Here is a 23,458-nt window from a genome sequence, read left to right as displayed (position 1 = left end):
AAAAAATGTAATTCTGCATTATTACGCAGAAGGCTGCTTTCCTCTTTCCACTCCATCAAAGTGCTATAAGCAGCCTGAAAAAAAAAATTAGAAAAAAAACAAAAAAAAAACGATTGCCAGCTATTTCTGACAGTGAAACCGAGAGTATGGTCGGTGAGAGAGCTTGTTCCTCTTCTCATAAGCTCAGATGCGCACGACTCAAACTTCCTTGTACGAGCCCAGTGCGCTGCGCCCCATCGCCCCGTCCGCATCTCCAGCCAAAACCCCAGAGAACCACACGAGTTCTGTATTAAAAAAAAAAGAAGAAAAAAAAAGGATGGAGCTGACGGAAAAGAAATGAGGATTATGCTGTAGACGGTCATCCAAGTCCAGAAGAACACACACATACAAACCTCAGAAGTAACTGTCGAAGTGATCGGTTGAAGCTCGGTGAGTGTCCTTCACTTGTGTGGGAAGGGAGTGGGAGTAGACAGGCTGAAAGATGACAGAATATATATATATATATTTATATATGGATTATGAGATTAATGTGAAATATAATAAGAAAGTTTTGCTTTAACTTGGAGTTTTTTTTACAACAAGGATGCTCAAAAGATACAACATAAAAGAGGAACTTTAATGTCTTTGACACACGTCACTGTGTCAAATGATATTTAGAGGAAATATTAAAGTGGTCTAAAGTGAAGTGAAGTGAACGAAACAATGTGATTTGCAGCGCTGCCCACCACTTCCTTATGCATTCTGTAAAGTTAGGGGTCTCAAGTGTGTGTGGGTGAGAATGTGTGTGTGTGTGTGTGTGTGTGTGTGTGTGTGTGTGTGTGTGTGTGTGTGTGTGTGTGTGTGTGTGTGTGTGTGAGAGAGAGTTATTTTTAGACTGTCCATCTAGACCAAACCACCAGCAACTAGTCTAGTTTCTTTTCCGCTGCTTATAGTGTCGGTGCATTAACTTTCATTTAAATGACCAGTGGTCTTAAAATGATGGACCCCTGGTACTGTAGAAGTACCCCCTGTACCCCTGTAGTGTAGGAGGACATGTGTTTGTGCTATTAGTGACCGCTCCCTTCATGAGAAACTGCTTAGGGAATCTCACAGAGATACTTTTGAGCAGGAAACATTAGCGTGAACAGAGCAGAAATCGCAGCATTGCATCATGATGGTTGATGAATTCCCCATTTTCACATTAGCACTGCTAACCAGTACCACATCAGTCTGCTTTTGCACCCCTCAAATGACACAACACCCATTAATGGTCACTTTTTGCACTTTAACATATAACATGTATCTGGCCTAGGGCTGACACGAATGATTATCTACATTATGGATTCAGCTGTTTAGTCATTTCTCAATTAGCTGTCTGGTCTATAATATGTCAGAAAATAGTAAAAAATAAATTGGCCATTAAACTTTCCGAGGTCTGGTCTTATCCAACAAACTCAAAGCTATTCAACCTACAATGATGTAAAAACAGGAAGTACATCATCAAACTATGAGAGGGTCGAACCAGAGAGTTCTAGGGATTTCTTTGCTTCATGATTTATATAAAAATGAAAAAAAATAATCTACCATCAAAACAGTTGCTGATTGATTTTCCGTCCAACATCAGTTGTTTCATCTCTGACCTCACCAAATCATTGTCACAAGGATTTCATACAACCGGCATTATGTTTGGCATATGCCAATGGTTCCATATGCAATAGGCTACATTTCTGCATACATGCTAAGCTATATATATATATATATATATATATATATATATATATAGAGAGCAGCAGAAAATTGATGAAGTAGTTATAATTGTATGATCAAAAAGTGTATGTACAAGATATCAGTCTCAGCTTTTAGATCCAAACATCGTGCATGAGCTTGGGTTCAGTCTAACGGTCCATGAAGTCTAATGCAATCACGTCATGCAGTACAATCAGTAAAAGTAAAACAACCAAGCATGCTGAGATGGAGACGTCATGCAGACCAGAGTCTTTTCCTGTCGTTAAGTAACTTAATGACAGTGCAGGTGACTTTCTCTTTTTCTTACATCCTGTTGGTTGTGTGCCAGGCTGGCAGGTGATATTGTTATGGCCTGAGGCTGTCCCAAACAGGTACACACAGCCTGGAGGCCCACAAAATGTACATCTGCCTAAAGAAACTCACTTCTCATAACAAACTACATGTTATGTAATACATTAATCATTCCCATCTGTTGAGAGAGTCTCGGCTTTCGGTGGGATAACCCTCCTCAGAGGCATAGGCGGAATAGGGATGGTTTTTTTTTAAATCCTAACTTTTACTGTTTTTAACTAATGCTATTTAAATATAATTTATTTTGAAATATTATTTAAAAAAACAACAACAACATAACTATGTAGCCTATTGCATGGGTCCTATTTACTGGGTTGACTGTGACATCACCAGCAGCACATCAGCCTAATATCTAGAGTTCATGTCAGTCAGGAAATACTATTCAATTGTTAAACATATAGCTAAGTAGTTTATGTGTATGGACACCAGGATTAGTTGGAACACCAGCTAAAATCTTAGCCAAATTGGTCACTTATTACTCCTTTTTGAAATATATTGCAATCATCCGTTGAAGTGCCATTCAAGAAATAAACTGGCCGAGAACCTGCTCACTGTTGGACAGCCATCGGTGGTGATTGACGAAGTGTGCATCTTACATAGCTGGGTTTAAGATGACACATGCAAGTCTATAATGTTATGTGTGATTCTTGTTGTGCTCAAATTACCAAAGCATCAATGCACACTTCCTGAAAAGCTCGCCCTGAACACGGCTGACTGTCTTATTGTATTTATGGCTGTGATGGTGTTTTCAGTGGTACTTATTTGCATGGTATGATTTGGTTTGATAATTATAACTGTGCCTTTATACAAATACTTACCTTAGAGGTACAGGGTGATAGAAGGCTCAGCAATGTTATATTTTGATCTGTTTTCTTTGTGCATTTAAGTACCTTTTTTGGCAAGAACTCTTAACTATTATGTTATGTTACTTTCATATAGTCTTTATGCTTTCATAATATGGTTGGTTAGTCCTCCTGTTATACCTCCAAATTCTATAGGTAAACTATTACTTCGATCAAAAATAGCGTGGGGCCAGGTGCATGAAAATTGTCTTAAATATAACTTGACACTTAAATTTACCTGTTGCAAAGACAGGTCACGCAACGCTAGGGGTAAAATTAGACAAAAATTGCAGATGCAACAGCAACCCCACACCAAGGACGGGAGAAAATAAGAAAAAATACATAAATCTGCATAAATCCAACGGTGTTGAAAAGATGATCAGAAACAATTCAAGTATATTAAACAAAATCCCCAAAAGTTATTTAAAAAACAGTTGAAAACCTTTTTTTTTTTAATTACTTTAAAATAATGGATAAACAGTTGAAATCGTAAGGTTAAAGTTATGGATTAACAGTTGCGATAGTTTAAAAAGAAATGCTCAAAGCAAAGGGTTGAATACATTATATTGTTGAAATAGTAAATTAAGTCAGTGTTAAAACTTATGTAACAGAAAGGCTTGTGGTTGTTTAGAACTGCTTTCCTGTTTTAGACATTAGCAGCGACCTTAAATAGGACAGTTCTCATTTTAAATCTATGTAAAAACACATTATTCCTCTTTCAAATGAAAACTTGGCTTATGGTGGGTAATGTTTAAAAAAAATGTTTTAGATAGATGTTCTGAAATGACTGAATGGGTTTGCTGACTTTAATACTCTTTTTATACTTGTATAAAAGTTCAGTAATCTCGATTAAGAATCCCAGTGTGTAGGAATTAGGGGTATTTAATAGCAGAACTGTAATGAAATATTGATAACTATGTTTTCATTAGTGCGTAATCACCTGAAACTAAGAATTGTTGTGTTTACGCTACATTAGTATAAGCCCTTCATAGCTACATAGGAAATGGGTCATCTTCAAGCGGCAACCACTGGGTCTGAAAGTGAAGCCAATACTGAAATGTAGTTAAACTTGCATTCTTTCTAATGGCCATCACGGGGTGACTCCTCTGGTAGTAAACTATGGTCCCATTTAGAGTAAAATAGACCATAAAGCAGGGTATGCTTTAGGGCGGGGATACCTTGTGATTGACATGTTGCTACCATGACGTTGTCAGGGAGTTGTCCGTGTTTTCCTATATCAAATTTAAGACTTTCACAGTGGGTTTTCAGTTCATGAAAGTTTATTGTAATCATTTCAGTCGCCTAAAAATGCCTTTTTAGCATTTAGTTATGCTTAACTACACCCTCTAGTATCACTTCTGGTTCCAAAAAAACAAGATGACAATGGCCAAAATGCCGAACTTGAGGCTTCAGAAGGGCAGTCCACCAACCAATGGGTAAAGGCAGGGTGACTTCATCCACTTCTTACACATAGTCTGTGGTCCGAGTCACACGCTATGTTGCATCATTTTTCTACAGGTGCCCAGAACGGACAAATTGCGCAGTGGCTCCAATGTGTTAGATGAGCATTAACATGTTGTCACTTGTAGTCAACGTTAGGTTGCCAGGCAAAGATCTGAGACTCCAGCGAGTCACTGCTACTGGCTGAGAAATAATCCGGCACATAATCCTCCATGAAACTAGATTTTTTCTTTCAGATTACACAATCAGGAAAGATCGTGTTAAGTAGTGAGCTGTAGAGGTTATGACAGTCAGGTTAGCTGTTTCCCACTGTTACCAGACTTTGTGCTAAGCTATGGTAACCTGCCTTATATTAAGTGTATAGCAGTGGTATCAATCTTATAATTTAACTCTGCAAGAACTCAAGAAGCATATTTAAAAAAAAGTGTTAGATTTCCACAATTGACTTCTTTGGCCATGTTAAGGCACATGTTCTTGTGGGATTATGGGAAATGATGTCATCATTCTTATGATCAGAATTTATTCAAGACACTTTTTAATTTTTCCTTAGAAAGCTTATAAAAAATACACATTCCTGCTCACAACTGAATTCTTACCAGAGAGTTTGTCTTTCAACATGTGTTGGAAAGTCGTTGATAGAATTCAGAATTTCAGACTTTTTCTAATTAGGAACAACGGAGTTGGTGATGATAGATAGATAGATTTGGGATTTCCAGCATTAGGAAAACATTCTTGTCAAACTCACACAAAGCTGATTCCACAGACTGAATGTATGGAGCAAAACACACCAAAGAAACATGTTGGACAACAAGTATTGGAAAGTAATTGAATAAAACCTTTATTCATGTGGGTCACGCTTAGATGAAAGTACTATTTTTAAGGAGCAAGTCCTCTGGACAGTAACACACGAGTCACAACAATGAGAAGAAACAGACGCACAGAACTGAAACTGTCAACGTAGGCAAACGCATAAGCAATTTTTCATAGATTAATCTTTCATTTCCTCAACAAGGGGGGAGTTGGAATAAGCGCATTCCTTCACCAACTTGGCATCCATTTTCTCATAATCATGTCAAATACATGTGAAACTTCAGCTGTATATGATAAAGCCGAGGCCAGGGGCTTTATGTTTTTCAGGTTGTCCGTCCCTCCCTCTGTTTGTCCGTCTGTCCCATTCCAGTAAACTGAATATCTCAGGAACACCTTCAGGAAGCTCTTTCATTTTCGCATTAACGTACACTTGGACTCATATATATATATTGATGGTCAAAGGTCACTGTGAGCACCCAATAAATAATGGAATTTATATTCAAAAGGTTAAAGGTCAACCTCACTGTGACATCATAATGTTCTGCAAAAACATACAACCATGCCTATTTGTCGTTAAGGTATTTGTTTACTCTGGACTGAACAGTAAAGTTTGACATTTTCGGAAATAGTGTTGTACGCTTCCTCCTAAATGTTGATAAGATGGGTGCCATTCTCATAAATATGACGCCAAAGACATCATTGCAGGAAGTGTTTACACGGGGGAAAAAGCTAGCCTGGCTCTGTCCAAAGGTTAAAACATTACGAATTATGAAAAGATTAGTCTCCCTGCACCTCTAACACTTATTAATCATCATGATAGCCATTTGTTTAAGCCACACAAAAAGTGTAAATACGATTAGTTGTGGTTTTGCTGGGAATCACATGCTGGGAGCAGTGATTTCATTGAGAGAATGAGATATGTTTATCAGTGAGCTTTTGGAATACTGGTTGTTGGATTCTCTTACCTTTGGTAGGGCCAGAGTAGCTCTTTCTCCCTGATTCCAGATCTGCTAGCACACAAAGATGAAAATGGTGTAAATCTTCTCATCTAATGCGCTGCAGGAAAGCAAAACAAATGTCAAATGTTTGTTTATGGTGTTGCCCAAATGAACCTGAAACGTCCCCTTAGAGGCTGTGAGGCCTGAAATATAATAAAAGTTACATATTGAAATTATATGACGACAGGAGGTGTTATCTAGTCAATCACCTCCTGAAATTTACTATAATGGATGAGCAGTTAGTACTCTGCTTTTATAGTGTCAAAGCCTACAGATACTCTGTCCCAATCTCTGCGCTGAGCACATTTCATAGCCTGCCCATACTGGACTTTCGAGAAATATTGATATCAATACTTGATCTGTAAAGTAAATGTTATACTCTCTGGAGTATGTAATTGTGAAGCTGTTTCTAAATTACAACAAATTAAGATTTGTCTTAACCTCTGATCATAGAACTTAATTATATTATGTAACTATTAACATAGAGTGTTTTTTTATGAAGACTAGTGCAGTGGCTGTTCAGGGCATGGCCATTGGTTGCGAAGCAAATTGGACATTGAGGACAAACAGTGGAATTTCAACTTCCATGTCTGCTACGTGAAGCCATTGAACACATTTCCCCATATACTTACATTGGAAAAGAGATGTCTGTAAATCAGAGGATCATTTTCAAAAAGCCCCAGTCTGCAGCTTTAAGAAGCTTTCATCTGCCTTCAATGTTTTTGGTTTGCTGGTCTCCATGATTGAGTCTCAATGGATCTCACTGTCCAACTCTGAAAGTTTGATAAAACATTCTTCCAGTTCACATTCACTAAGAGCTGCCAGTTGAGCTGATTTCAATTGTCATTCGGGGCTTTGTGATATTGTGGATTTCATGGAATTGTAGCTGCCATACTCACCGACTAATATGAATCAATGACAGCTGCATTGTTTTACAGAGCCAAACTAGGGTAATGTGTCACCACCAGCCTAATGCTGACCTCCATTTTGTAACAGTATAAAACATGAGAGGGAGACGCAACTGTTCAATACATGCAAGCTTGAGCCTCCTGCGATCAGACATCTAAAGAGGAACATGGTTTGGAACAGAGAAAAAAAAAAGGAAGTAAACATGTTAATTTTGACCCCCAGAACACCAGAACTTCCTGTGCCTGAATGTACAAATGCAACATTTTCCACTGCTTACCACTGAGCGGTAGCAGGGCAGTATGCTAATGATTATGGTTACGGCTGTAGATTCTCATCAAAGATATGCTTGCAGAAACGTGTAAAGTTTAAGTGATTCAAAAGGTATCTACTGAGGACATCATGCGTCTTCTTCTGTGGTCGCTCTGGTCATTCCACGTGACATGTGATCTCTACAATCAGAGGAGTTCTGTTTGCATGGTAACAGGGCTCCGCTGTTTATGATAAACATTACAATCTGCGTCTCTGAGCTGAGGAGAGACGGGCTATATGTTTATTTGAGCCAACATGTGCCATAAAACACAACTTCCATCTGCCATCACAGACTCCCTCTTTGTTCTCGCTTCTGTTAAACTTCTGTTCCAGATAACAGCTTTCACATTTACATGAGGATACACACAGTCAGATTCTGTGTGAGAGAAGGAAGAAACAAAGTATTCCCTAACTGATGAATAAGTGACTTGCTTGGACATATTTTTATTGCAAAACTAGATGGAAAGCGTTGTTGTGTTAATTCTTGTAATATCTTAAAAGATAGATAGATAAAACATTGTTGCAAGTGGCCAACATCCGTTAAAAACTATTAAGTCAGAATGAACAATGTTGAGGTTGCAGAAGCATCCCCCAAAATCATAGTCATGCTCACCCAGTAAGCTGACTGACTGTGCCAGCTTTAAATGTGCCTCATGAAGTGAAAAAGATCTAACAACATGGTGTGATGGACCGTTTTCACACGTTCGCCACCCAATATTAGAGACATTTTAAAAAACATTTACAGTAACCAGCTGAAATATTCATGGGCCTCAGGCAGGAAGCAATATGAGAACAGCTGTCCTCTTATTTTTGTTTGCATCCACGTTATGTTCTTATTTCGTTAGTAGCCATTCATTTATGGGATTCCCCAAGGGTTTTCTCATTTTTCCTCATCTCTTAAGTGAGATTGAAAAAAAAACCTCTTGTTTTCACAGTCCACAAATTGTTAGTGCAAGAAAACGACCATACTTCTTACTTGATTTATTGTTAAAATCATTATAATATCCGCCTGGAGGATCATGTAATAGGTCTCCTGTGTGCGTCCCAAAGTAAGTCTGAAAAGGGTGTTTTCCCGAGGGGGAACTGAAGTTTGGGTGCTGTATGAGCGCAGTGCGTAGCGGCGGCCACATCACTCCACTACATCTCTACATAGATAATAGTTGTTTGCTGCTATATATTTCTCTGAATCAAGAATAGTAAGGCATAGCTCAGAAGGGGCCGCTTCAGGGACGACCAAACAACGCTCCTGGCTGTGATATAATCAAAACACATCACGGTCTGAAGTATGGTGATATGGCAGAATGGGACACCTTACAATTTAAGTAGTTCTTTTAAGAAGTTGGCATTTCGTGGCCTTAGGCATTATGTTTTCTTGTTGTCCGTCCGTTTAATTCTTGTGAACATGATTTCTCAGGAACTCCTGGAGGAAACTTCTTCTATTTTGGCACAAACGTCCACCTGGCCTGTTTGGCGGATCAATAAATGATACTATTTGCAACAAAATTGGGCCCTCTTGTGTAGGCTGCTATGAATCGACACTAGCAGCTGGCATATTTCTGATTTTCATCTCAGTCTGGCGTTACAGAGACTTCTTTATTTGGCTCTTTATTTGCATTATTTGTAAGTTGCCATTTATTGTGCAGCCACTGAGAAACTGTCCAGCGTCAGTAGGCTGGCCTTTATTTGTAAGGTGGAGGTGTTTTGTTGGCGTAGCGAGGACATTGCTTTCTGGTAAGTAAAAGCTTTCAATACAACAATATTGATCTGTGTTTGAGTTGTGTTTGCACAAACTCCAGAATTAATCATTACAAACAGCCAATGCCACATACCCTGCATGAATGATTTTAAATTTCTACTGCAAGAAAAGAACCAGTTTAATATTTAGTCCTAGTAGTGTTTGTCACATAATGTTTGACCAGCATAATGCCCCTTGTAGTATTCAAAGGTCATTTAATACTTTACACTTTACTTATACTTCCCCTTTGCTGCATACTCAGTATTTGTTCCTTATGAAACAGGTGTGACTGCCACTATCTTCTATATAAAGCAGTAACATATCAGGTCACTCTAGGGCTGGGAGAGCGAGGTGTTTTTTTCTGCTGGTATCCACAGCCTTCATGTCCTGCTGTTTCTCCTCTGTTGTCCTCCTGCAGGAGGCACCATGGGCTGCGTGGGCTCGAAGAAGGAGCAGGAGCCTCTCGGGAAAGGGACGACCAGCGACGACCAGCAAAGTCGCACGCAACCGGCCCATTACGTCAAAGACCCCACCGTGGGAAACTTCGGAAACAAAGCTGTAAGCAGTCATGTTTGGCGAACAACAATGTAACATGTATAAAAAGTCACATAGGGAAGTTGCCAATTACACTTTACTTCCTAAAAAATGCCTAACAACTTCTACAACAACTAACTGTGACATGGCTGTTGGTGGAAGTATTCAGATCCTTTAAAGTAACAATACAGCAGTGTAAAACATACTCCATTACAATTAAAAGTCTTGCATTCAAAATCGTGATTTAGTAAAACTACAGCAGAATCTTTAACAAGATACACATAATACATCAAAAGTAAAAGTACTTGTGCGTCAGGAAATGATTAATGGAGTAGGAAAGAAGAAAAAATAAAGTTCTGCCACTAAGAACTGTATAATCTTTTCTTTTTGGGGGGTAATACTGGAGGATTTTAACTCCTTTCGGTCACAATTGTCAGCCCAGGCGCCAGGATTATTATTATTTTTTATATTCCACTTTTCTGCAAACCACAGATACGTTTGGGCAGAGCAGGTGACGTATTACAACGGCGACCGTTTTTCAATGACGAGTACATCAAGCGAGAAAAGTCTACAAAGGGAATGATTGGAGTACAGGTCATACAAACACCAGACCAAAGTGCATGTTCCATGTGAAACCAAAAGCAAACTCTGACTTGATGTAACATTATAAAAGAAAGTCTGCTTTGGTGGGATTCTTATTTTCCGTTTTTTAAGTGATGTTGTTTTACAAACCATGATCTTTTATCTCACATTACCCAAGCAGTTTTGTTGCATTGTGCGTTTCTGCAAGCGTAATATGAGGCTGATATGAAATTTAAAGCTTTTCCGAAACGTCGACATTCAACCTATCATGCGGGTTACAGAAACTAAGAGTGGCACCATTTTTTTTCTGGAGACTGGGTTGCAAATGTGCCACAAGGACCCAAACAATTCATTGCTTTTTCCAGGGGTCACAAACCAAAAAGGTGGATCTGAAAAGCACCTCAGTAGTAGCTGTAGTTGGCAAATAAATGTAGTGAGGTAGAAAAGCATCAAATGGAACAAAATGTACTTAGGTACAGTACTTGATTAAATGTACTTAGTTACCTCCTGCCACTCAATGTAGATCTTTAGCCACATTATTGTTGATGAACTTGCAAATTAAAAGGGAAGTGCACACCTGCCGAAGTGCCCTGGCATTTTAAAAAAAGAATGGGGAAGGTTATTGCTTTGCAGAAGCAGTGAAAGTGTAGAGGTACAAAAGAGAAAAGAAAACACTGTTTCATTAGTTGCTACCACAGTTTTATGGCCAGAGAAGATAGATGTGTGCCGACATATACTCCAAAGCATGTTCCTGTGGCTTGTTTGCATACTGGCCAGACTTTGATCTGCGCCTTTGGTAAAGTAGCAGTGCTACTGCGTGTGGTTCCTCTGGCTACTGCTTCCTGTGTGCTGACAGTCACGTCTATTTCACCCCCCAATAAAGGAAGAGGAAGTGACAGAAGCAGAGCACTCGGGCAGGAGACAAAACTTCAGTATTATCTCTCAGATGTCTAAATGTGTCTGTCTGGCCTCTACACAGCTCAGCTATATATGTTTCATATGTTGCAACAAACAGACAACTGAAGATAACCGTGGACAACATGCAGATTTTCTTTAAAGTTCATAAGACAAAGTCCTTCCTTTCAAATGGATGTTTCTTTGTGGGGGGGTTTTTAGCTGAATTTGAGTCTCAGCTTGTGGGATAAATGCACTATTTCAAGATTGATTATTTAAATGAAATATAATCTTGATTTGCTCTATTATTGTAAGTAATATTTCGAGACAATGAAGGACAGTCCTGCTTTGGATCATCAAATAATGACAAATAGGAATTGAAGACAACTCCAACTCAACTTTAGAGTTCATCATGTTCATGTCATATACAAAGTGTTGAATGCTGCATTAATCCATATCTCAATTTCAACAATGGAAAAAATAAATGCCTGTTATGTTAAAGGGACTGCTAGTAGCAAATGCTTGCAGCTTTACGGAGCTTTTTTTAAGCATCTTTCTGCTTATAATTTAGTTTTTGTGGTCTGCGTCTTTAATGTTTTGGTTTCACTCCCATGGTTCTAATGGGTGTCATTTTTAGCGGCTGCAGTCAAGTGTTAACAGCGAGCCAGCGTAGAACGTCCAACTCTTTGGCAACACATTTGCCAACACGTTTGGCATAACGACCTCATATGGTGATTATGTTGCACTGCCCCTAAGCAACCAAAAATAATTATTATTCCAGCTGTAAGAATTTTTTTTCTCATTTTAAATCAACAAAACTGGGGAGGAAAGAATATTTGACATGTCTCCTTTTGGCCTTATACAACCGCATGTCTTTCTCTCTACAGGGCAAACTGCCATCCAATGCAAACTCTTCAGAAGGTGAGTCACAATCTTTATTTACATACCGCCACAGCTCCACTCACACAGCACGCATTGCAACCCTTTAGCGCCTGTACTTGCTTTTTGTATCTTATATTAAAGTCCAACCAATGAAGCACTCAGATCACTCAATAGCAGGTTTATTTTTGAACCTCCCCCATTTCAAACACCACCAAAGAGTTTTGTAACCGAAGCTTGACACGACGTGTGAAGGAAAGTGAGTGTGTCGGAACAGTGCGACAGCCCTTCCACCGCACAGGCCTCCGAAACACTGAAGGCCTGCCTGCCACTATTATTATCAGGCATGCAAGGAAGTCAGTTACATAGTTGAAGCAAAAGGGGAACCCAAGATAGATGTGTTTACAGTTAAATGCAGTGAATTTATTTATTCACGGGCTTTTCACGAGCCAAATAAACCAAATTCAACCATGGTTATCCACTGTTTTTTTTTGGTTCACAATCACAAAGATGTTTTTTCCAAAGCCATAATTTCTTAGTGCGCAGCATTCACATGACAATGAGAAAAAGGCACATATTCAAGACTGCAATGTACCGACGCAAAGCCTCCAGCTTCTTCTCATTGTTCTTTTCTGGGCCGTGCTGCCGTAGGAGAGAACATCACCATGGCGCTGTACGACTACGAGGCCATCCACGACGGTGACCTCGGCTTCAAGAAGGGAGATAAGCTCCGAATCCTAGAGGAGTAAGTGTCAACGGGGAGGGCAGTCGTTGCTCTAGATATGAGAATAACAATAATAAGTTAGCTGCGTGTTCAAAATGCAGTTTCTGGACTTGGTGAAGGACGTGGTTCGTCAAGTCACACCCGTCTTTATGTTTCTCTCTCTCTGCAGATCGGGGGAGTGGTGGAAAGCTAAGTTAATCAGTTCGGGTCAGGAGGGCTTCATCCCCAGTAATTATGTGGCCAAAGACACACTGGAGGCAGAGGAGTAAGTATACTCACATTAAAAACACATTAAAACGCAACATCAGTATCTGCTATATAGCATCATGTGCCGTATTGAGACGGCGCTTTTTGTAGTTTGTCACGAGTCTTGCACAGGGAGGTCCGCTGAGAGGGTTTCTGCGCTAACTGATCTGTTTCCTGTTGTTGAGGTGGTTCTTTAAAGGCGTTAGCAGGAAAGATGCCGAGAGGCAGCTGCTGGCCCCTGGGAACAAAGCGGGATCCTTCATGATCCGAGACAGCGAGACCACCAAGGGTGAGTAAAAAGATAGTTTGTCCTTTAGTGGAGCAGTTCAAATTGTCATACTGAAAAGCGATCGATAGGAAAAATGACAGACAAATCAATTATTTAATTTCAGCAGTTACTGCAGAAACTGTTTTTAACAGGTGATTTAACAGAGGAACAAATCAACTTGATTAACATACTAATGACTTTAAAGTTAAAAACTGGCCATTAAAGACAAAATAAGTCAGATTTTGTCCCTTCATATCATCACTTATGACCCACTAAAAGTGTGTGGTGTAGTCTGTATCTGCAAAGACCCTAATTTTAGCAAAAGTTGTGGATAGCACCTGGTACTTTTCTTAGTACCATCTCATAAGAGGTTTCCAAGTGAGCTGAGACAATACCAGAAGTTGGACCTAAAACATTGCAGATCACTGATTGGCCAGAAAGAATTGTCATAAGTGCAACTTGGGACATCCTGCACCATCCCGCCATTTTTAAATTGCCAAGCTAGCAACCGCAATTTTTTATTCATGTATCCTGGATTTTTTTTAAATGTCAAGGTCTAGATAAACGTTACAAGTTGCACACGTGAGTGCACAGATTCCTCTATTCGGTTGCTGATGAAAAGATTCAGCGAGTGTCCAATTGAAGATGATTTCACGGCAGTTGTACCCGGTGTCGCTACGGCAATCAGCTGAGAATCAAGTCCACACTGCAGAGGGGTACTATCCTAGAAAAAAAGTGTAAACAAGGCTACCGAGTAGCATTTAGCAGCTAAGGAGACAGAAACAGACTGCTTGCAATGGAAGATGCTATTGAGATGCATTGTGGGAAATGAAAGATCAAGTGTTTGTGGAGCTCAACCCATAATAGTTAGTAAAAGTCAGGATATCTTGGGTTATGTAACTTTGATTTTGATTATTCTTTCTTTTAACCTATATTTTATGAGTTCCCCAAGATTATGGAAGTGCCACACTAAATTATTGGAGTGCCCCTTTAAGTGTTGCTCAGCAGGAACTCCCAGAAGCTGTCATAAGAATCTTTGGGATATATTAAAGAGTGCTGAAACATCTAAAAAAAATAAGCTGGTATAGCTGAAAAAATATTGCCATCAGCATTTTTAAAAAAGGGTCAACTGGTAACTATAGTGTCTTCTTTCTGTTTTAGGCAGCTACTCCTTGTCTGTGAGGGATGGCGACTCCCACGCCGGTGACACGGTCAAACATTACAAGATCCGTACGCTGGACAATGGAGGATTCTACATCTCTCCACGCAACACCTTCACCACACTGCAGGAGCTGGTCAGCCATTACAAGAGTGAGTTCACCACTGTCACTGAATGATTTGAACCCCTTCACAACCGTGTGTTTGAGCAGTCTAGTTGAGTAACTGCTTTGTCATTAAAAAAAGGATGTAAGGAGCCAATGATGGGTCCTCAGTAATCAGTAAGGGGTACATTTTCTCAAATATATGTATCTTTCAATGCTCTGAGAAAAGAGTAACTTGAGTTCAGTCTGTGTCCCTCCACTAAATGTGAATCTAAAACACAGAGCACGCTCTACTGGCCAACTTCAATACCTCACCCTATGTGAAACAGTTGATTTTTTGTGCAATTGTTAAGAAACAAAAAATGGAACATGTTGCAACACCATTGAAACCAAAAACTCATGTAGTCTATATTTTCTTCGGGTATGTTCAAGTTTTTGTATTTGAAGCTAGGGCCCTCTTTGTTGAAATTCAAAAAACATACACAAATTACAAAATATCACTATAACACTTCTTTCAAAACTATGTAAAAAAAAATATTTTTGCACACACAAACAACAAAATATATTTCTTATTCATGCCGACTGCAGTATAAAACACTCTTATCATTGTCATTTGTCGCATGCTGTAAATACAGAATATGAACACAGATCCAGTGGGTTAATTCTCAATACTCATAAACATTCTCAAAAGCATATTTTTGGTCTTTTTTTTCTCCAATAACATTTCAAGAAAAAACTCTTGTATATATATTTTTATACTTTACTAGTATCTGTCTATTTGTATTCTCCTAAATTCACCAAGTTATAGATAATGCTTAATTTGCATATTTATAAATACATTTTTCAGAGCACACAAAAATAATTTCATAACCCGCTGAGGTCTAATAACTCGGAAATAAATACTTTCACAAAACTTCCCCAGTAATCATCAGTATCAATCAGTTAATTGTTTAACCATTTTCACCTGTAGTGACATGAATATAGTTACTGTATTGTACTGTTTTGAATGATCAGTGTAAAACATGTGTTTTAGAATTTCAAGCAGACAATGTACTTGTGGTTTAGTATTTTTGCCGAGCTTGTGTTCAAATGACTTGTTAAATAATATGATTTTCCTGTTAATAAGGACGAAACAGTGCTGATTATTATTGCATATAAACATTTCATGGATGGAATTATTATTGTTTTTTTTATCAAATCATGAAATATTATTTCTGTTTATTCCAGAGCAGGGAGATGGCCTTTGCCAAAACCTGACCAACCCCTGCTTGAGCCCCAAACCTGACAAACCGTGGGAGAAAGACGCCTGGGAGATACCGAGATCTTCACTCAAAATGGATAAGAAGCTCGGTGCCGGCCAGTTTGGAGAAGTCTGGTTGGGTGAGATGGATCCGGATCGTTTTTACAATCTAGTTACTGATGGAGGTTTGAAGCCAGCAATTCATTTTCTAACTCTGGGCGTTTGTTTTTGCTTTAAGCTACGTACAACAAGCACACCAAAGTCGCAGTGAAGACTATGAAACCTGGCAGCATGTCAGTGGAAGCCTTCATGGGCGAGGCCAACCTGATGAAGTCTCTGCAGCATGACAAACTGGTCCGACTCAATGCTGTGGTCACCATAGAGGAGCCCATCTACATCATCACTGAGTTCATGGAGAAAGGTGTGTGTGTGTTTACTTGTTCAGGTATTCTTGTGAGGACCGATTTGAGTTTTAAACCTTCAGTGTGAGGACATCTTTGGTAGGGAAGACATTTTGGACGGTCCTCACTTTGAGACGGACCTTCAAAGGCCTGTTTGAGGGTTCAGACCTGGTTTATAAGGTTCAGGCTAGAATCGGGTTTGGGTTAGGATTGGGCTAAGTTTTGGGGTTAGGCATTTAGTTGTGATGGGTAAGGTTTGTGTATGGGCTAGGGAATGCATTATGTCAATGAGTATCCTCACAAAGTTAGACGTACAAGGGTGTGTGTGTGTGTGTGTGTGTGTGTGTGTGTGTGTGTGTGTGTGTGTGTGTGTGTGTGTGTGTGTGTGTGTGTGTGTGTGTGTGTGTTTGTGTGTGTGTGTGTTTCCTTGTACAGCTATCTTTGTGAGAACCTTTACCTTTTAGAACCTCAGAGTGAGGACACTTTTCTCCGTCCTCACTTTGTACATGCCCGATATTTCAGTCGTCACACACACACAGGTACACACATAGAGTTGATCTCTGCGTTTAACCTATCCTAAGCATTAAGGAGCAGTGGGCTGCTGTGAAGGAGTGTGAACAGGAGTAGCCAGGGATCAAGAGATAGCCCACTCTGTACAGTTGTTGTGTTCTTTGATTTAAGTCAGGTGACTGCTGCCCTTCTGTCGCTTCAAAGTTGTCCCTTTATACCAACAAATATCTCCCAAAACCTTTTTATAGATAAAACAGCTACATCGTATTACCCTAAAAGCCAATTAAACTGAACAGGAAACTCTGGATTGGGGTTTAGTTCAACTCACTATGAAAAAAAGGAATACTTTTTTATCTGTATAGTAGCTGTGATACCTGTCCATTACGCCTTGCATTTGAGAGGGCCTGAAAGCTAGTTAGAAAGCAAGTGGAGAAGTCTTTAGCTAAGTTAGCTAAAGGTAATGGCTAAATGGTTAAACATATAGCTTAAAGTAATGAACACCTGAATTGATAAACAGTTTAAATAGATAGCTACATTTTTAATGTGTCAGATGTTCAATGATGAATGTTTCGATACATAGACAACCCTAATATTAGCAGTACACAATATGTATTTAAAATATTACTACTATAAGCAAAAGTATATCTGTGACCAATGTTGGTCACAGATATACTTTTGCTTATAGTGAGGATGTGTTTTGAAAATTCAGATTAACAGAACTTCTTTCATAGTCTTTGATTTAACATTTATATCCATAGAGCTGAATATTCATTTTCTGACAATTGTAGCCCACTTATAACATTGCATCTTATACGAAAGGACATTCTGTTTGTTTAACTCTGCCTAAATGCATTTACAAAGTATTCAACATGTGTATTTGTTTTCGATAGCACATGCATAAAACAAGGATGTGATTTATCAAATTTATAATCCTAATATAAAGCTTGTTTAGGAAACACTGGTGTAGCACATTGAGCTTTACATGCAGCGTGTGTTTCTTAATGTGCTTGTGTGTGTTTGTTTGTGCTTACAGGCAGTTTATTAGACTTCTTGAAGAGTGATGAGGGCAACCTTGTCCAGCTCCCCAAGCTCATCGACTTCTCTGCCCAGGTGAGAGTCAGCGTCACTCCACCGTTCTAAACATGACAGCTTGCTGGACCAGACTGGTTTTGTGATTTATATCAACGAATCCTTTATGTGTCTGCAGTACTGAACAAGCCGTATATCGATACTCAAATCATTTTCAATCAATTCTGCGGGCTATTGTTAATCTTTGCTCTTGCATACCTGACTGTCTACACCACTAAAAAAAAGGAAGAGTTGAATATAATATAAACACACCCACGTATTCCTGCTGTGTGTGTATGTTTTAAACCTGCTAAATGTGATAGTCCTGATAAGAGGATTTTTATCTTGAAAGGACCAATGTGTAAGGTTAAGTGGCATCTAGCGGCGAGGTCGCAACCAGGCGTCAACCTCCTATTCTTAAAAGTGATGGAAATGCTGAAGTGCCTAAAGCTTGCATTCTCTCTACTGGCCATCAGGGGGCGACTCCTCTGGTTGTATAGAAGTCTATGAGAAAATGATTCTACTTCTCTCTTGATTTATTCCCTCAGTAAACATTGTAAACATGAGTTTATGGTCTCAATCTCTAGTTTCAAGTCTTCTTCAATACAGCATGATGTTTAGTAAATGATGCTCCATTTCGAGTAAAGCATACCATATAGCTGAGTATGCTTTAAGACAGGGCTACCTTGGGATTGACATGTCGCCACAGGAGCTGTATACCATGTACTCCTCCGCAGTCCAGGTATGGTCATTTCCATTCACTGGTTGCATAAAATCAAGATGGCAACAGCCAAAATCCAAGATGGCGAATAGGCCGAACTCAAGGCCTCAAAACAGCAATCCACAAACCAATGGGTGTATAAACCTGGCAGTGGACGCCCAATGTAGATATGAAGGCCTCCTTCTAAGCTAACAGAAACACTACGATTCTTAGTGTCAGGTTACTTATACACTAATGAAAACTATTATATTCTATTTTTGACGATAGATTCCCCTAAATCCTACGAACTGGTCGTTTTAAAGGTGAAAGAGCTCAAACACCTCCAACAACTGTCCTCCTAGTTATGTTGGCGAAGGAATGAGGGAAATGCAAAGGCTAAAATAGAATTTACTATAAACTTGTTGGGTAAATGTATAGAAAAGGTAAAAAAATAAATGTTATTTTCAAAACCTTCAAAAAGTAACATTTTGACAACAAGGAGGTGGATTGATTTAATTCCACCATGTCCGATTTGTCACATTAAAATATTCATCAGATTAATTCATTAACGCATAATAAATGTTTCTGTTATTACCCGCATTGCAATTTGCTGAAAAAAAAAGAGCAGCTTAAACAAAGTCTATTACACGTATAGTATGTCTGAGAGAATGCAATTTTTGTTTTTAGTAAGAAAATTCTGCTAACGTTGAAACTGCTGTTCAGGATGTTTATATACAATTTCAATGCCACTAATATTTGCTATTGCCAACTATGTTTTAATTCCTTTTTCACTGACTTATTTTTCTCTAGACTGCAGAGGGCATGGCATACATCGAGCAGAGGAACTACATTCACAGAGACCTGAGGGCCGCAAACATCCTTGTCAACAAGGCTTTGGTGTGCAAAATCGCTGACTTTGGACTCGCTCGCATCATCGAAGACAACGAGTACACTGCCAGAGAAGGTACGCCGCGATACTCACCACAGTGAGCGCCACAGTGAGTGGTGCTCAATGTTGCATTGCTGGGTGTCAGCAGCAGAAGTGATTAGGAAACTAAGGGAACTGATTCCCCCAGAACTGATGAAACAGGAGCAGTCAACGGTTTGTCAATTCTGGGGGAATTACTCTGTGTCAGTGAGATGTCAGATTACAACATGAGTGCCAAAAATAGTAAAGGGTGAAGATTAGAGCATCTTGCTGTATGGCTTACTGAATGAGCCAGAGGATGTAAGAGTTTGAGAGGATGTGTGACCAGCATGGAACTAAGAATGTCAACATTACTTGACTGTTTTTCTATTTTGCCCTACAACCCAGGAGCCAAATTCCCCATTAAATGGACCGCCCCTGAGGCCATCAACTATGGTTCTTTCACCATCAAATCTGACGTCTGGTCATTTGGTATCTTGCTGACTGAGATTATCAGCTATGGACGCACACCATACCCAGGTAAGTAAATCACTGGTTTAGGCTCTGATATAGAATGCTTCTGAAGAACAAGGGTGTTATTCTATTTCTGCATCTTAAATCTTTAACCTAACCCAAAGCCCATTAATTGTCTTAGCTTTGGTGTGGATGGCCAATTGTAGTATCCTTCTTGAGTTTATCATTTTATATCAATCAAGCTTTTCTCAAGGTATCACAACGAAAACACACCAGGCAGCGTCAAAAATGACAGTTTTCTTCGGCCTGGAGGCACGTTTATGTGTTTTTAGGCGGAATTAAAATTCTTAGTAACTTGCTAACAAGTGGCTAAATGAGACTACGACAAGTCATCACGCCAAACGCTAGTTCTCCTTTAGCTTAATGGTGGTGACGTGCAGTCATGTGTACAGCTGAGGCTGATGTGGATGTCATTAGTTTTGCAGGTATTTGGTCAAAAAACAACATATCGAACAATTGCAATTTTGACCTGATAATGGCACCAGTAAAAAAGTCAGTTAGAATGTAAGGATAACATGAACCAAATTACATGGCAATTCATCCAATATATTCGCCTGGATGTTTACCTCAAACAGCGGTCGATCCTCTGGTGACCATGAATGGCAGCCCACCCAGCCTCTCTTAACCCAATCACATGCTCTTGTTTCAGGAATGACCAACCCAGAAGTCATCCGTGCCCTGGAGAAGGGCTACCGAATGCAGCGCCTTGACAGCTGTCCCACGGAACTCTATGAAATCATGCTGGAGTGCTGGAAGAACAAGCCTGAGGACCGACCCACCTTCGATTACCTGCAGAGTGTCCTGGAGGACTTCTACACAGCCACAGAGAGCCAGTATCAGCAGCAGCCATGAGGCCGAACATCCACAGACATGTTTTCTCTCATAGTGCTGTTCTATTCATTCTTTACAGCAAGTCTAGGGTTAGGGTGGCTAGGGTTGAAACTTAATTTACTATATGTTGTCGAAAGCAAATCATCACTTTTCCTATCATTTTAATAATATTTTAATTTGGCCCTCCTCACTTTGAATGAGAACATTTGAAAGTAATATCACCACACAAGAGAGACTAAGGAACGCAAAATACAAAAACAGTGGTAACACTTTCTATGAAGCCCACTCTAATAATGCATTATAAACATGCATGTAATTGTATTGTGTTTATAGCACTGCAAAATTATAGTAGCATGTGTAGCTATTTGAATTGCTTCTTTACAAGAATCATAACACATTATAAAGTATTATATAATGACTTATAAGGTCACTCACTGACATTTTTTTAATAATAAGGATTGTCATAGTGTATTTTTATTCCCATATTGGTCAACAAAAAAAAAAGAAATATGCTGAAAAATATCATTAAATCTATGCAAGAACAACACCAAACATTTTTTTTATTCTTTTTTTTTAATTTTCCTTAAAGCATTATGAAAAGATTAAAATCTATTACAACAAAGATCCTTGCAAAAATGTCACCGAGTGATCATCAGGTATGACGTTTTTAAGATACTTGACCTTATAAATCATTATAAAATGCTTTATAATGTGTAATGATTGTTATAAAGCATATATTTATGAATGCTTATAACAATAATCATCACCCCCACTGTGCTGTAAAAAAAACATTTTCCCAAACAAAAAGAAAAGATAAAAAGCTGTACAACTTTTCTACCCTCATCCCTTTATTAATGTTTGTACAGTCCCTAACATTCAAACAGCTTTCAAGGTGTTGTATGCAGGAGGCCTCACTGTAACGGTACATGCTATGGCGTGTCACACACACACAAAATATAATTTTACACAGGGATACGGCCATATCGGCAAACAAACGAGAGCAGCCAGAAAGCAGGCGCATGGAAAAAAGACTTGATTAATGTGTTGTGCTCCAGTGCACAAGGGAGGTAGGATCACAACACACAGATGTTGATTGTGAAAGGTGTTGTCAACAACATGGACTTTACAAAGTGCAAGATATACTGTATGGATGACATATGCTTAAATCTTCTATTTATATTCAATAGATATGTTCCAGCACGGTGTGGCTTGAAATTAGCATTATCCCTTCATTGTGCCTTTTTCTGCCTCAACATTTATAATATATTTGATATGCTCTGTATATATAGTATATGCAAATAAATACAATTATTTAGAAATAGGGTTTAACTTTAAGCCATTTTAACTGATAATGATTGTTGAAAAACTGCCTTTTGGCTCAGTAAACTTTTGTTCTGTATTTGAAAAATAAATGAAGCAGTGCAAACCGGTTTTCCAAATCTTTAGGCCTTCTGGTTTTCTGTATGAATTAAGTAATTTATTTGTGCAAATGGTACTGAATATTAGTGTATCTTGAATGCAATGATCTTTCCAAAACTAAATGCCTTTTTTATCTTTCTTTTCTTTTTTCAGTGAAGGATTTATTACTGTGCTATTTTTATTTGAACGCTGTTTGGATAATGTGAATGTTGTATTGTTGGAAATAGCAATCTAATTTGTGGACCAAGATCCTTCAGATTTTAAAGGGAATATTTTGATGTATTTAAAATGTTGTCATTTCATGATTTGGTTATCTATTTAGTGAGAACTGTGAGAAACAACAAAACTATGTAACAACAATCAATGCCCATGCGCTGTATATGTATTCATAGAGTTACTAATGTTTTTGTGTTTTTCTTTATCAATATAAAACTCATTGCATATTTTGTTTTGATAGATGCTTGGCTCAATACAACTGTAGTGAACATTTTCAAATAAATTGTTTAAGAAACAACTATCCACCCAAATGTGCCTTTATATAAAAGCAAGCAATGTTTAAGGTTGTTTTTTTTTTGTTTTTCTTTACAAAGTTTTATACACAGTTAATGCGCTTGTTTTCAGGAAAGTGGAGCCAAATCATAACGATATGAAAGCATGAAATCTATGATAGTTAACAGACAAGCACGGTATTTTGCATTATTTCAAAGGAAGATGAAAAGACTTTAAACGCGTTGTTAAAGGAATACATTATTATATTCCTTTATTGATCCCCATGGGGGAAATTCAAGTGTTGCAGCAGCTCAACTACACAGACACAGACAATAAATACACATACTATACAACTACACAGACAATAAATACACATACTATACAACTACACAGACAATAAATACACATACTATACAACTACACAGACAATAAATACACATACTATACAACTACACAGACAATAAATACACATACTATACAACTACACAGACACAGACAATAAATACACATACTATACAACTACACAGACACAGACAATAAATACACATACTATACAACTACACAGACACAGACAATAAATACACATACTATACAACTTACATACAGTACCAGTCAAAAGTTTGGACACACCTTCTCATTCAATGTTTTATTTTATTTTTTTTCTACATTGTAGATTAATATTGAAGACATCCAAACTATGAATGAACACATATGGAATTATGTAGTAAACAAACAAATGCTCAACAAACCAGAATATGTTTTATATTTTATATTCTTCAAAGTAGCTGAATGAGAAGGTGTGTCCACACTTTTGACTGGTACTGTACATG

General features: G+C 38.5%; 1 protein-coding gene across 1 annotated transcript; it reads left to right on the top strand.

Moving 5' to 3' along the window:
- Positions 1-193: 193 nt before the first annotated feature.
- hck (HCK proto-oncogene, Src family tyrosine kinase) lies at positions 194-22,654 on the top strand. The gene is made up of 13 exons (XM_054610034.1): positions 194-429; positions 9,559-9,698; positions 12,038-12,071; positions 12,681-12,774; positions 12,923-13,018; positions 13,185-13,288; positions 14,429-14,578; positions 15,757-15,909; positions 16,008-16,190; positions 17,714-17,790; positions 19,259-19,412; positions 19,764-19,895; positions 20,539-22,654. The coding sequence occupies exons 2-13, from the start codon at positions 9,567-9,569 to the stop codon at positions 20,739-20,741; spliced, it is 1,512 nt and encodes a 503-aa protein (XP_054466009.1). The 5' UTR covers positions 194-429; positions 9,559-9,566; the 3' UTR covers positions 20,742-22,654.
- The last annotated feature ends 804 nt before the right edge of the window (positions 22,655-23,458 follow it).

The sequence above is a fragment of the Anoplopoma fimbria genome, chromosome 12 (assembly GCF_027596085.1).
Source record: "Anoplopoma fimbria isolate UVic2021 breed Golden Eagle Sablefish chromosome 12, Afim_UVic_2022, whole genome shotgun sequence".
NCBI classification, from domain to species: Eukaryota; Metazoa; Chordata; class Actinopteri; order Perciformes; family Anoplopomatidae; genus Anoplopoma; species Anoplopoma fimbria.
This window is presented reverse-complemented; position numbering and strand designations above follow the sequence as displayed.